This window comes from Anolis carolinensis, chromosome 2 (genome assembly GCF_035594765.1).
Source record: "Anolis carolinensis isolate JA03-04 chromosome 2, rAnoCar3.1.pri, whole genome shotgun sequence".
Classification (NCBI taxonomy): Eukaryota; Metazoa; Chordata; class Lepidosauria; order Squamata; family Dactyloidae; genus Anolis; species Anolis carolinensis.
The window spans coordinates 176862844-176876485 of record NC_085842.1 but is presented as its reverse complement, the minus strand read 5'-3'; the positions used below and the strand labels follow the sequence as shown (position 1 = coordinate 176876485).

Below are 13642 nucleotides of genomic sequence, written 5' to 3'. Positions count from 1 at the left end.
CACGAAGCAAATGCAATTAAATAAATGTGCACTTGCTGAGACTGCAAGATTAGATTTTTTTAGTCATGTTTAATGCTGGTGTGCTATGCCAAAGCCTTCTTGCCCTGAGTAAAGGTAAAAGTTTCTCTTTGACATTTACTCATGTCTGACTACAGGGGCTGGTGCTCATATCCATTTCTAAGCCGAAGAGCCGGCATTGTCTGTAGATGTCTCCAAGGTCATGTGGCCGGCATGACTGCACAGAGTGCCATTACCTTCCCGCCATAGCTGTACCTCTTGATCTACTCACATTTGCATGTTTTCAAACTGCTAGGTTGGCAGAAGCTGGGGCTAACAGTGGAAGATCACCCTGCTCCCCGGATTCGAACCGCTGACCTTTCGGTCAGCAAGTTCAGCAGATCAGTGGTTTAACCCACTGCACCACTGGGGGCTCCCATTGCCTTGAGTTAGCAGAGAAGAAATCGGGATTAGATCTTGTTCTTCCTTCATGTCCTATCCATAGCAGATTTCCAGTAAGCTATGGCTCCATCTACACTGACGTAAAATTCAAATTACGTATCTGCTTTGAACGGAATCATATGGCATTGTATATCCAGCCTATATTACAGGGATTTATGTTGTACTCTCTAAGGATGCAGCCACACTATAGAATTAGTGCAGTTTGACACTGCTTTTACTGCCATGACTCAATGCTATGGAATCATGGGAGTTTCAACAATTTTTGGCAGAGAAGATGAAAGACTTGGTAAAACTACATCTTCCATGATTCCATAGCATTGAACCAGGTGAGTTAAAGTGGTGTCAAACTGCAGTAATTCTACAGTGTAGATGCACTCTAAATAAAGGGAAAGGGACCCGCGAATAGTCATCTAGTCCTTTTAAGACAAACAACAGCACATGCCCCATTCTAGTATAGAGTGAGTAACAGGAGGAACCAGTCAGCTATTTTCCTGGTGACTGTTGGTGGGATTAGCTTGATTGGAAAGGACTGAGTTACACCAGGTAGGAACAGACTACTTGAAGGACCTGGAAAATTCTAGCTCTGAGCATAAGGAAGATGCTGAAAACTAAAAACTGTTCCATTAGTTCAGGGAGGCCCCTTTTATACTGCCATAAAAAATCCACCTTATCTGCTTTGCTTTACATGTTTTGATATGGTCAAAAGTGACTAATCAATAAAGAATTGTATTGTATTATATTATCTGCTTTGAACTGGATTATATGATAATGTAGAATCATATAATCCAGTTCAAAGAAGATAAAGCTTTGATAATCTGGATTATATTGCAGTGTAGAAGGGGCCAGAGTCAATGTACAAGATCATAGTGCCTTACAAGTCGTAAGGACTCTCACTGAAAGTTGCTTGCTTTTGCCTTATATGAACTAGGCCCATAAGATAAGATGAGTGAATTCACTGAATCTGATGGTGGGTGGGAAGATCCTCTGGTTCCAATAAGCACAATGGCAGCTTGATTTGTCTGCAGGAGGTTGTATGTTTGGTCGTGGAAGGGGAGGGGCTTTGGAATTAAATAGTAACAGAAGCAAATGTGGTTTATTTCTGTGTTCATGTTCAGCTGAAAGACAAAAAGCAAACATCCTAAATAAATATTTTTGTTTCATTTCAGATATGTTTTTTATGTTTCCTACCTGTGAAGATCTGGCAAACTTCTGACTGTATTCCTTTTCAATCTGCTTCAACCTGCTGCTGGCCTAAAAGATACACACACACAAACACACACAGAGAAAGGAAACTGGATTATCTCAGATGAAGAACGTGTACAGACATTTTGCCACTGACCCTTTTTGCCTGGCACCTCGTCTACATGCCTATCACTAAGCAGCTGGGAGCACTGCCAATTCCAACGCCCTTTTGTGGCAGCCAAAAAACCGCTAGGGCTTGCCTTTGATCGAGGGCCAACTATTCATCACTTGAAAGAGCAGGAGGGGGGCGAGGGAGGAGGATCGTACCTCTGCTGCCAATTATTAGAAAAACATAAAGGCCTCTGTGGATTAAAAAAAGTGGGGGGGGGGAGAGGGAGAGAGAGAAGAGAGAGAGAGAGACAGAGTTTATCAGGATGACTTCATCTCAGTGAGAAGGGAAAAAAAGAAAAGAAAAAATCCATAAGCTTCACTGGAGGCTGTGAAGGTACAATGCGACACATACTCAATGATTTTGTGTGCCAGCTGTTGCCTGCAAGTTCCTTTTGTCATATTCTTACACTTAAAAAAACCCACCTAAAAGCTGGCTGGCATTACAGTAAAAAAATCCAATATGCTACAGAGCCGTTTGGACTCTCTTTGACCCACAGCGAGCTTACTCTTTCTTTCTCTCTCTCTTTATCTTTCACATCTCAAAGATAAAGCATAAAGCAATCTGGAAATAGGGGCCCTTTGTTGTTTCCATATCACATGCAATTGAGAGGGTAGTGTTTCTGACATTCATTTCACACACAGGCAAAAAGGAGATTTCAGTTCTCCATATTCCGCCCTTACTTGAAACATAATTTTGAAATAAAAGTTATTTTTAATAACCCAGTTCTAAAAGTTGGTTATATTCAAATAATTGTCTTCTGTTCTTTTGTTTCTGGATGCAAAATGTAAAATGAGACATTGGAAGAGAACATTTTGGGGTAGCCTGGCACCCTGGCCTCGGATGCATAGGCTGTCCAGTTCTCCTTTTCGGTGGATAAGCACTTAGTCCACCATGCCATGGGCAATTGCTGTCCAAATGTGGGATGGCTTTCCTCAAGAGAAGGAACAAGCAGACTTCGACAACGCCCACTTACTGCGAGAAATGTAAGAAAACATAATCGCTCAAAGCCACGGACTCTGTGGCTAAAGCTATGATCTCACTCCTGTGTTGTTCTGCAGCTGCAAGTCAGAATTAACTTCTCTGAACTAAATATAAAAGAGAAAGTACCTTGGTCTGTGCCAGAAAAAGAATTTTGCCGATGCCAAAAGAATACTGTGCAGGTACAGCAGACCACCCACAGGTGGCCAAGGATGGAGCCAGGGCTTAAGGAGGCCCTTCATCATTTGACAGCGGTAAACAGGGGGACGTATACATTAAGATGGGATTAATTTCTCCAGAAAGTCATGTTTATCTTTTTGCAGTTTTTTAAAAAACTTAAACATTAACACATTTACTATGGCACAAGTTTTTGTGAACAAGTCTACATATATCAGATAAGTAGAGTGTTAAGACTTCACTGGCAAACAAACTATGAATATACATGGGCAAAAAGGAAATAAAGAGCAAAAAGCCCAAAAGGAAATGCAATGCTAGGAATCTAAACTTTGATAACTGTGTAAGTGTGCATACAATAGTCAAGTAACCATTCCTACAGCAGTGTCGATAACACAAACACCAATTGAAAAACCAATAGACACCTATTACACCATGTAACATGATTTTTGTTCCTGGGTTATAAATGTCATTTCCTAATTGGTTCTAGCATAAAAACATGGGAAAAGTGAATTAAACTGCAAAACTTTGTTTTTGCAGGACACCCTGCAGTACGTTTTGTTATAGTTTTTCAATGACTATCTCACTGAGTCTCAACCATTCATTTTGTGGCAGCCACAAAATCATAGTTTCTGGAGTATAACAATTACTTTCAAAGTAAATACCTCACAGTAAAGGTAAAGGTTTCCCCTGATGTTAAGTCCAGTCATGTCTGACTCTGGGGGTTGGTGCTCATCTCCATTTCTAAACCGAAGAGCCAGCGTTGTCTGTAGGCACCTCCAAGGTCATGTGGCCGGCATGACTGCATGGAGCGCCGTTACCTTCCCGCCGGAGCGGTACCTATTGATCTACTCACATTGGCATGTTTTCAAACTGCTAGGTTGGCAGGAGCTGGAGCTAACAGCAGGTGCTCAAGCCGCTCCCGGGATTTGAACCTGGGACTTTTCGGTCTGCAAGTTCAGCAACTCAGAGCTTTAATGCACTTCGCCACTGGGACTCCTACACAATTAATCAGGAAATAATACTTTCACACCAGGAACAGATTTTTTTCAAATTTTGTTACATTGTGTTATAGGATAAAACCTGCTATCCCTATTCAGGCCACAGGGGCACATTTATTCAACAGCACAGACTAGATTTCTCCTTTATTTGGGAACTTTCAGATAAGCAGTGGTGGGTTCTAGTAGGTGAAAGTGTTCTAAACATTGCCATATCTAATGTCAGAACTGCAATCCATTTGTCTTCTGTTTTGTTTAGCACAGTGAGTGAATTGTTTGTCCCAATTAGGAAGTGGAAGCTAAGCAGCGCAGAATTCATTAGAAAATGTGTAGAGCCCATGATAGTGAGTATCATGTAGTCTAAATCTAAATCTGATCCAATTATTTTCTGTGATATAGTGGAAATGACCTGTTCTTTACAGCATCTATCATTAGTTCTCAATGAACACCTACAGAGGCAGTCTCTGTTGTGAGCCTTTTTTGTGAGGAACAATCTCTGTTTTCCTCAGTGCAACCCTGTAGTTATCTATCTACCCAAGTTATATTTTTAAGGACCCAAAACTGACAGGATGGAATGGAGGCAACATGTTGGTAAAGCAAATGCAAAACCAAATCAAACTTTTTCCTGAACAAACCATGCCTCCATTATACTTAATTTCTGCTTTCAGTGTTCCCAGTCATCTTCATACCAGATTATGAGGTCAGCACCAGTTTAGGAATACTATCAAGCTACCATCTACTCTCTACACTTTGACCCATGGAAAGGCTTCATAGCTGTGGAGCAAATTCAAAGTTCATCACTTCTAAGGGTTCGCATGGCCTCACCTAAGTTGTTTGAAAGATTTATTTCAGGTCTCTTTCCTTACAAAGCAGAATTTCAATAAATACAGGCAAAGCATGGAGATGTAGTTCCCTTGCAAAACAGCGTTCAATTGAAAAAAACAGAAAAGAAGTGGCAGCTGGGCAAAGATACCAGAACCTAAAACTATTGAAAAGATTCTTGTCTAGATTGTGTTGAGGGCTGCATTGGCATGACTTATGTAAATGCTGAAAGAGCACAGCAATCTTATTCTTATAAGAGTCCTGGCTTTATTGAGCTATTCATACTTTCAATTGTGACATCATTTTAAACATATTAACAGATGTCTCAGTTTTAAACAGTAAGTTTAATTCCTAAAACAGCTTGGTAGATATAGCAAAGGTATAGAACTTCTAATGTCTTGCATTTAACAAGTTCTTGAGGGCAACGATTTAACTATCTTAGTAATACAATGGAGCATGCTGTTGTGTGCTCACAAGTCATTTTCCAATTTATGGAGAAACTATGGTGAACATGTGTGTCACGTGTCGTAATATTTCATATGGCTACCTTGGGCAAGAAATTGCCTTTCTCTGAGGCTGAGTGTATGACATGCCCAAGGTCACCAAGTGGGTTTCCATTATATATATATTCCATATATAATAAATCCTTAACAGAGTTTCAGAAGACAGTGCATGATCATATGGGCTATGGTTTATGATTTATGGTTATGATGTTATCATGTAGCCTGTGTTCTTCAATATCTACAAACTACATTAACCTAGAAGAGAAGACAGTTTGTAGACATGGGCTGTAGTGTCATCAACATGTCAATGATACTGTTTTTTAAAAAAAGCCCCTAGTGTCCAAGGAGACACTGGACCTTTGAGATCAAAAATGTAACTGAATGGGCAGGCTGGGATTTAACCAAGGCAAAATGGAAGGGCCACTGGATACTATGAGAGCTGATGTGTGTTTGTGTGAAGCCTTTTCTGAATCTTGATGCTCTCCATGAAGTACCAGGCTTGTAGTCAGGATTCTTCTGGAGTTGGCAGCTAAAGCCATGATTTCATATGTAACTTCAACTAGTACACTAACTGCATCCTTTCCGATTTGGCTACATGTGCATTAGGTTAGCACAACATGCTCTACATGACATTGCCTCTGAAAGATGTGAACCTGTGGAAAACGGATTTGCATTTGGATCTTGTCTTTTGGAATACATAACTTTCAGATATTGTTTAATTTTGATTATCTCTAACCTCATTTCCAAGAGCAATTCAAAGTACTGGATATTAACCTCAAATTCCTAAAAGTATGTGTTCAAGTTCACACACAAACTTTGCAACTGTAGTCCTGCTTTGTCTCCTTATCAGAGATCTAACTGGCTGCGATGTAATTTCTGTTACCTTAATTCCTCCTATTTTCCTTGGAAAATGTCCTAAAATTGCTTATCTTACTTTGCCCCGGTGGCGAAGTGCATTAAAGCACTGAGCTGGAGACCAAAAGTTCCCAGGTTCAAACCCCGGGAGCAGCGGGAGCGGTGTGAACAGCCGCTGTTAGCTCCAGCTCCTGCCAACCTAGCAGTTTGAAAACATGCCAATGTGAGTAGATCAATAGGTACCGCTCCGGCGGGAAGGTAACATCACTCCATGCAGTCATGCCGGCCACATGACCTTGGAGGTGTCTACGGACAATGCCGGCTCTTCAGCTTAGAAATGGAGATGAGCACCAACCCCCAGAGTCAGACATGACTGGACTTAACGTCAGGGGAAACCTTTACCTTTACTATGATTGCTAATTTTCTTCACTTTAAAAGGTAAGTTACTATCCACAAATTCTCAAACAAGAACAGTTGTATTATGCAACCTGTATTACTTTAAAAAAAATTGCAAAATTTCTTTCATTCTCTAACTTTTTCTATTTTGACTAGTCCTGCAGAGGAGCTACAAGGTAAACAATTTATTCCCTCCCAGACTACTTCTATCTCTTTGTACTTTCCAATAAGAATGATCTATATTCCTGCAATCATGAGGGCTAAACACAAGTTATAATCACACATTGCATTGTGAATGTTTGCCACAACTGCAGTATTGCGACCTACACACCCTGACAACATGTGAAGCAAAATCCATTTATGTTTTAAACCACAACCACATGGTTAAGAACCAAAAATGAGAAAGGAGCAAACTAGAAAGATATGCAGTTTTTCTTACGTCTTAAACTTATTCCTTATTGCAGGAGGCCAGAATGTGAAGCGATCTTATTGCCAGTTTCAGATGCCTTATGAAAATGTATTTTTAAACATCTGGTTGAAACATTTTTATTGAGAAAATGGCTTTAAATTGAATAAGCCTTGGTGGAACTAAATCCTATCCAAATCTGCTTTTTGTTCTTAAACAGTCCAATTCACTTCGTGTTTTAAACCCTGATTCTGAAAAATCTATTTCTTATCCAGTTAGGCTACGAGTCTAACCATGCTGCCTTGAAAGTCAGATCTCCTGATAACCAGAAGGCCTCAGCATTTAAAAACAATTTTTGCTTTATTTTAATACAAGACAAAATCTTTAAGCTTTGGTAATGGTGTTGTGGGGTGTCTTGTAACTGAGGTACTTATCACTCTATCAGTGATAAAAAGCGACTGCAGGTATGTAGCACATTTATATGCCAGCATTCTGCACTAATTATATCCATATTGTCAGCTGCACCATGTTCAGACCAAGCCTCAACGCTAACAGTTAGCTGGAATTAGATCAAAAGGCTGCATTGTGCTATCTTTTAAGGTCTTGAAACTGTGCTAATGAAGGCTGTATTATCTGCTTTCTTTTCAGTCATATTTGAACAGATACAATTTAACTCCAGCTCTGTGGCACTGTTCTTCAGAAACATCGCACATTACTTGCTGGTAAAAGGCTTGTTAAACTTCCTTAAACAGATCCAGTCACATCAGAAGTGATGATTAACAAGATATTTGTCTTGTAAAGAGAACTTTTGAAGCGTTCCTTCCTTCTTGTCTGACTCACTCAGCTAAGCTATGGGCCAGTGTTTGTGACACTACAAACAATTACTTGTACAGTGATCAGTTCTGACATCATAAACATGGGGTTGTGGTTTCTCTGAATGAATGAGTGCGGCAGCTGGCTGCTGCCTAAGTGAAAGTTTTCATTCCTAAATACCTTGATGAGCAGCCACGAGGAGAGCGGAAATGACAAATGCATTTGGTTTTGGCAAAAACATAAGGGCTCATAGTTTGCAAGAGCAGCTGTCTCTCCAAAGCATTATAGCCCTGAGGTCTCTATAGGCATCAAAATCTCAGTGTTTATGATTCTGTCCTTAGCTCACCCTGTGCTGCCCAACTATTGTGGAACGTATGGCATGCAAGTCTCTCCATGCTGAGTTTGCAGAAGACCTACAAACAATTTCTTAGGTATTAGCAGTTCAATGGCAATAGCTTTAATAAAACCTGCAGAAGCAATCAGGCATGGTTTACAAGCAGTAGCATATGCTACTCCCTACTTGCTACTACATCTCCCTTTCAGTGCTACTTAAACCATTCACAGAAAATCAGAGTGGGAAAATCTTGTTTTGCTCACTAGAAAATGGCTAAATTAAAACTACGCCATTATTAATTTAGTTGATCTAGAGCCCCATCTACACCTCCATATAATCCAGTTTCTGGATCCAGATTATATTCTTTGAACTGGATTATGTAGCAGTGTAGACTCATATAATCCAATTCAAAGCAGATAATCTAGATTCAGAAATTGGATTTTATGGCAGGGTAGATGGGGCTTGGGTGGCACTTATGGTCTTCCAACTCTCTGACTCTATTATTACTTAAACAGGTATGATTATCCAAGGGTGAGTGTTTCTGAAGTGGAGACTAATATATTTTATTCTCAAAGTAGAAAATGGAATGGCTCAGTCATTCTATTATTATTTAAACAGGTATGATTATCCAAGGGTGAGTGTTCCTGAAGTGGAGACTAATATATTTTATCTCAAAGTAGAAAATGGAATGGCCCAGCCACTGCTGCTCAAAATTTTTACATGGATGTTTATATTAAACCCATTTTGCTCTACTCAAAACCCGTAAGAGTGGTCTGATTTGAAACAGCACTGTGTCAAAACAGGAAGGGGAGGGGGAAAGACACAACTGAGAAAATTTGCTTTTATCAATCTACCCTCAACTCTGTTCACAGATAACAGACTGCCTCTCATCTGTTTGGTTATGGAAAGAGTGACAGCACATTCTACAGTAATGTGTTTCTAGGCCTATACTGCACACTCTAAGAATATGCACATAGATACAGGCTTGGAGAAAAATATTTATTTTACTAAAATAATGCACTGAAATATATATAGAGCAGGGCACAGTCTGGATCTGATAGAACCACTTACTCCTCCAAGGTCTTAAGTCATTTAGGTCTTTGAACATCCTCATCATCACTTTGAACTCAGACCAATATCTTAAAGACTAGCATTATATGATCTCTACATAGGATAATGGTCCTCCATTTCTACTGAATTCTATTCTTTGTGTACTAGCTGTAGCTTCTGAACCCTCTCCAACCATGCCTAAGGTATCCCATCCAGAAAGATGGGAAAAAAATGTAATACGATGCATTACATCTGGTGCACTGCAGAGCTACAGGAATGCTTCACAGAGGTGTATAAATGGAGCAAGTTTGGAAGGTTGGGCCATGACAGATCTAAATGGAATGCTCCATATAGTTTTAAAAATCAATTGCATTTAGATGAGCAGTGCTTTGCTTGAATCAAGATACACCATGTTCAGATATCATTCCACACTAATCAAACCTTTTATCACTTCAGGTTCAATATGCTTCCCGACATCAGACTGAATTCATCTACCCCACAGGTGCCTCTCCCATCTTCTATGTGTCCATTTAGGCTGGCACCTTGCCCCAACTTACTATTTATTTGCATTCCCTCTTCTCTAACTGGTTCCTTTTTAGAAGTGCTATTCATCTAGCATTGTACACCACTGCTTATGCTCCAATTCCAGTGGACTGGAAGGGAGACTGCATACCTCCTGTGGACAAAACTTGGCAGCTTCTTCTAAACAATCTGTTCTACTAGAAAATCCAACCTATATCACAAAGAGTAACCTATTGTCCATATGTCACATTTCTGTGAGAAAATAAAATGAAAGGGGGAAGAGATGCTCTGGAGTAATCCAAATGAGAAATGAGTAGCGAATTTCAGAGAGATGCATGAAAAATATGGAGAAGGATGACAAGCTGGGATGTTTGCAATTAAACCCCCAACTGTACATATCTGAATCCATGGAAATTTACTACCTTCAGCCAAACCATTGAACTAGCTGTCAGGAAGCCAGGAAACCAGGAAGATGTGTAAACAGAAGATTTGCATAATATTTTTAGTGCCCAAGGTGCTAAAACTAAAAATCCAGAACTACAAGTGGTTAAGAACACAGTGTTCCCTAAACAAAAACACAAAGAGCAGCTAACAAGAACAGAACAATTATAGTTATGCCCTTTTCTACTATCAATAGGTCCTGGACTCTACCCCACCTCAATTCCATTTCTAGCTATAAAGTCCAAATGAAATGTCCAATTTTCCTGCCCTTTTTGGGCAAGGTTCTAGAGTGTGTGGTTGCCACTCAACTCTAGAGATTCTTGGATGAAACTGATTATCTAGATCCATCACAATTTGGTTTAGGCCTGGTTACGGAATGGAGACAGCTTTGGTCACCTTGGTGGATGACCTCCACAAAGAACTAGACAAGTGGAGTGTGTCCCTGTTGTTTCTCCTGGATCTCTCAGCAGCTTTCTATACCATCTACCATGGTATCCTTCTGGGTTGACTCTCCAGGATGGAACTTGGGGGCACTGTCTTACAGTGGCTCCACTCATTCCTGGAGAGCTGGACCCAGAAGGTGGTGCTGGGGGATGCCTGCTCGGACCTCTGGCCATTGGCCTCTGGAGTCACGCAAGGTTCTATTCTTTCCCCAATGCTTTTAAACATCTACATGAAATCACTAGGTGAAGTCATCTGGAGTTTTGGAGTTTAGTACCATCTGTATGCAGATGACATACAACTCTATTACTCATTTCCACCTAAAAAAGCCAAGGAAGCTGCCCAGGTCCTGAACCAGTATCTGGCCACTGTGATGGACTGGATGAGGGCTAGTGAACTGAAGCTTAATCCAGACAAGACAGAGGTTCTCCTGGTCAGTTCAATCCAATAAGTCTTTACTGGCATATATAACATGACAATGTAAAATGCAGAATATATTATACAATAGAAAAACTTCACCTCCTGATCAGTTGTAAGGCTGATCGGGGTATAGGGTGGCAACCTGTGCTGGATAGGGTAACACTCCCTCTACAGTCACAGGTCCGCAGTTTGGGGGTCCTCCTGGATTCAGCGCTGACTTTTCATAGAATTATAGAATCATAGAATAGTAGAGTTGGAAGAGACCTCATGGGCCATCCAGTCCAACCCCCTGCCAAGAAGCAGGAAATCGCATTTAAAGCACCCCGACATATGGCCATCCAGCCTCTGCTTAAAAGTCTCCAAAGAAGGAGCCTCCACCACAGTCCAGGGAAGAGAGTTCCACTGCCGAACAGCCCTCACTGTGAGGAAGTTCTTCCTGATGTTCTGGTGGAATCTCCTTTCCTGTAGTTTGAAGCCATTGTTCTGTGTCCTAGTCTGCAGGGCAGCAGAAAACAAGCTTGCTCCCTCCTCCCTATGACTTCCCTTCACGTATTTGTACATTTTGAAGCTCAGGTGTTGGCGGTGGCCAGGAGGACCTTTGCACAATTAAAGCTTGTGCGCCAACTGCTCCCGTACCTCAAAAAGCCAGATCTATCCCAGTGGCCCATGCTTTAGTTACATCTCAGATGGAATACTGCAATGTACTCTACATGGGGCTGCCTATGAAGATGGCTCGGAAACTACAACTAGTACAAAGATCAGCAGCTAATTACTAACTTTAGCTAATTACAGGGAGCACACCACCCCCCTGTTATAACAGCTCCACCGACTGCCAATGTATTTCCGGGCCCAATTCAAAGTGCAGGTTATCACCTATAAAGCCCTACATGGTTCGGGTCCAGCCTATCTGCACGACTGCATCTTGCTCTATGAACCTGTTCGGGCCTTGAGATCTGCCAGGGAGGCCTTTCTCATGATCTTTCCTTCATCACAAGCACGGTTGGTGGGGACAAGGGAAAGGGCCTTCTCAGTTGTGAGCCCTCAGCTTTGAAATGTCCTCCGCAGGGAGGTCAGACTGGTTCCCACACCAGTGATTTTCAGGAAAGAACTCAAGACATGGCTCTGGAAACAGGCCGTCAACAATGGCTAATGTGTAGTATACTTTGATAGTGGTCTAAAGGGATGAAACTCTATCTAGATCTTATCGTTTTACATAATAAAATAGGTCCTGGGATATTTTAAACTGTTTTCAATTGCACTATATTTTATAATTATATGTACTATGTTTTGTGTTTGCTTTGCTTATTTTATTGTTATTGAGTTATTTTTGACAGTGTCTGCATTATTATTTGTTTCTATTTTCTTTGTTGTAAGCCACTCCGAGTCCCTTCGGGGAGAAGGAGCAGGATATAAATAAAGCATCATCATCATCATCATTATTAAATGAAACAAGTGCATACATGTAACTGATTTAACTCTCGTTCTTTTCTAAAATCTTGAGTGCTTCTTATCCTGTGGTCATTTTTTTTTAATTGTCCTCCACATGGTTCAAATCTACACTTGAGGTAAGGAGTTTTCTTTATTTATTTTATGTACAAATGGACTTACTAACCCTATATTTGTTGGCATTAGCCTCACACCTGGGTTAAAGAACTCATTTCCCATGCAAAATGGCAGTCGTGTCCCAGGCTTAGAGGCTTGAAGGAGTGAAAAGGGAGCCCCAAACAGAGGCAGAGAAACAGAAATCCCACAGTTGATGCATTTCTTCGGATGATTATATTACAAGGAGTTGCTTCCATGAACTCCACAAATATGTACAGACAAATGCATACTTGAGTGTCAAGTCAGTGGCCAGCCCATTTAGTCTCTTGATAAAGTGACCAAAATTTAGTCTCTTGATAAAGCCCTACATGGTTTGGGTCCAGGTTACCTACAGGATTGCCTTCTCCTGTATAATCAGCTCTGAACACTGAGGTCCTCTGGGAGATGTCTGCTCCAGTATGTCAGAACCCAACTGGCAACCGTCACCCAGAGGACATTTTTATTGGCTGGCCACCAACCGTGGAACGACCTGATAGTAGAGCTCTGACAGCTGATATAGCTGTCAGAATTTAAGATACAAGTAAAGACCTATCTCTTCTGGCAGGCCTACCCACAGTTTTAATGATGAATTCTAAACTTCTACTTATGTCTAATTTTGCTTTGCATGCTTTAATGTGTATTTTGTGGAAATATATTTTAATACTAATATGTGTGTTCTAGGGAGTATTTTTAAATGATTATGTGTTTTCATTGTGTTTTAGCAATGTTGTAACCTGTCTCGCACTGTGAGGAAAGGTGGGGAAGAAATAAAATGATGATTGTTATTAATTATTTTTTTAATTATGTAGCAAGGAAAAATTGGGAAAATTGAAGACAGCTTGTATCCTGTGGTTTTTTTTAAGGATTTGGGACAAAATAGGGAGCACATCAGAATTCTAATACAAGACTTAAGTAAGAGAGAAGCGGAAATAAGATCCAAGCAAGAAAACAAATCATGGACTTTAAATGGTATCAAGTGCTGGAACTGCTTGATTTTTTTCTAACGTAGCACCCGATGGCCTCAGTTCCACTGAGGGAGTCAAGTCAGTGGACACATTTCCAGAACTGAACGACTTTTTAAAGTTTACTTCTGCT

General features: G+C 40.6%; 1 protein-coding gene across 6 annotated transcripts in view; it reads right to left on the bottom strand.

Moving 5' to 3' along the window:
* Positions 1–13642, bottom strand: part of cep112 (centrosomal protein 112) — a 348394-nt gene that overhangs the window by 88500 nt on the left and 246252 nt on the right. For all 6 annotated transcript variants that reach the window (XR_010003101.1, XM_062971149.1, XM_062971152.1 and 3 more), the window contains one exon: positions 1648–1710. Coding sequence is in view for 5 of the 6 variants with exons in the window: in XM_062971149.1 (XP_062827219.1) it covers positions 1648–1710 (63 nt within the window). In the remaining variant the exon portion in view is untranslated. The remainder of the gene's footprint in view (positions 1–1647; positions 1711–13642) is intronic.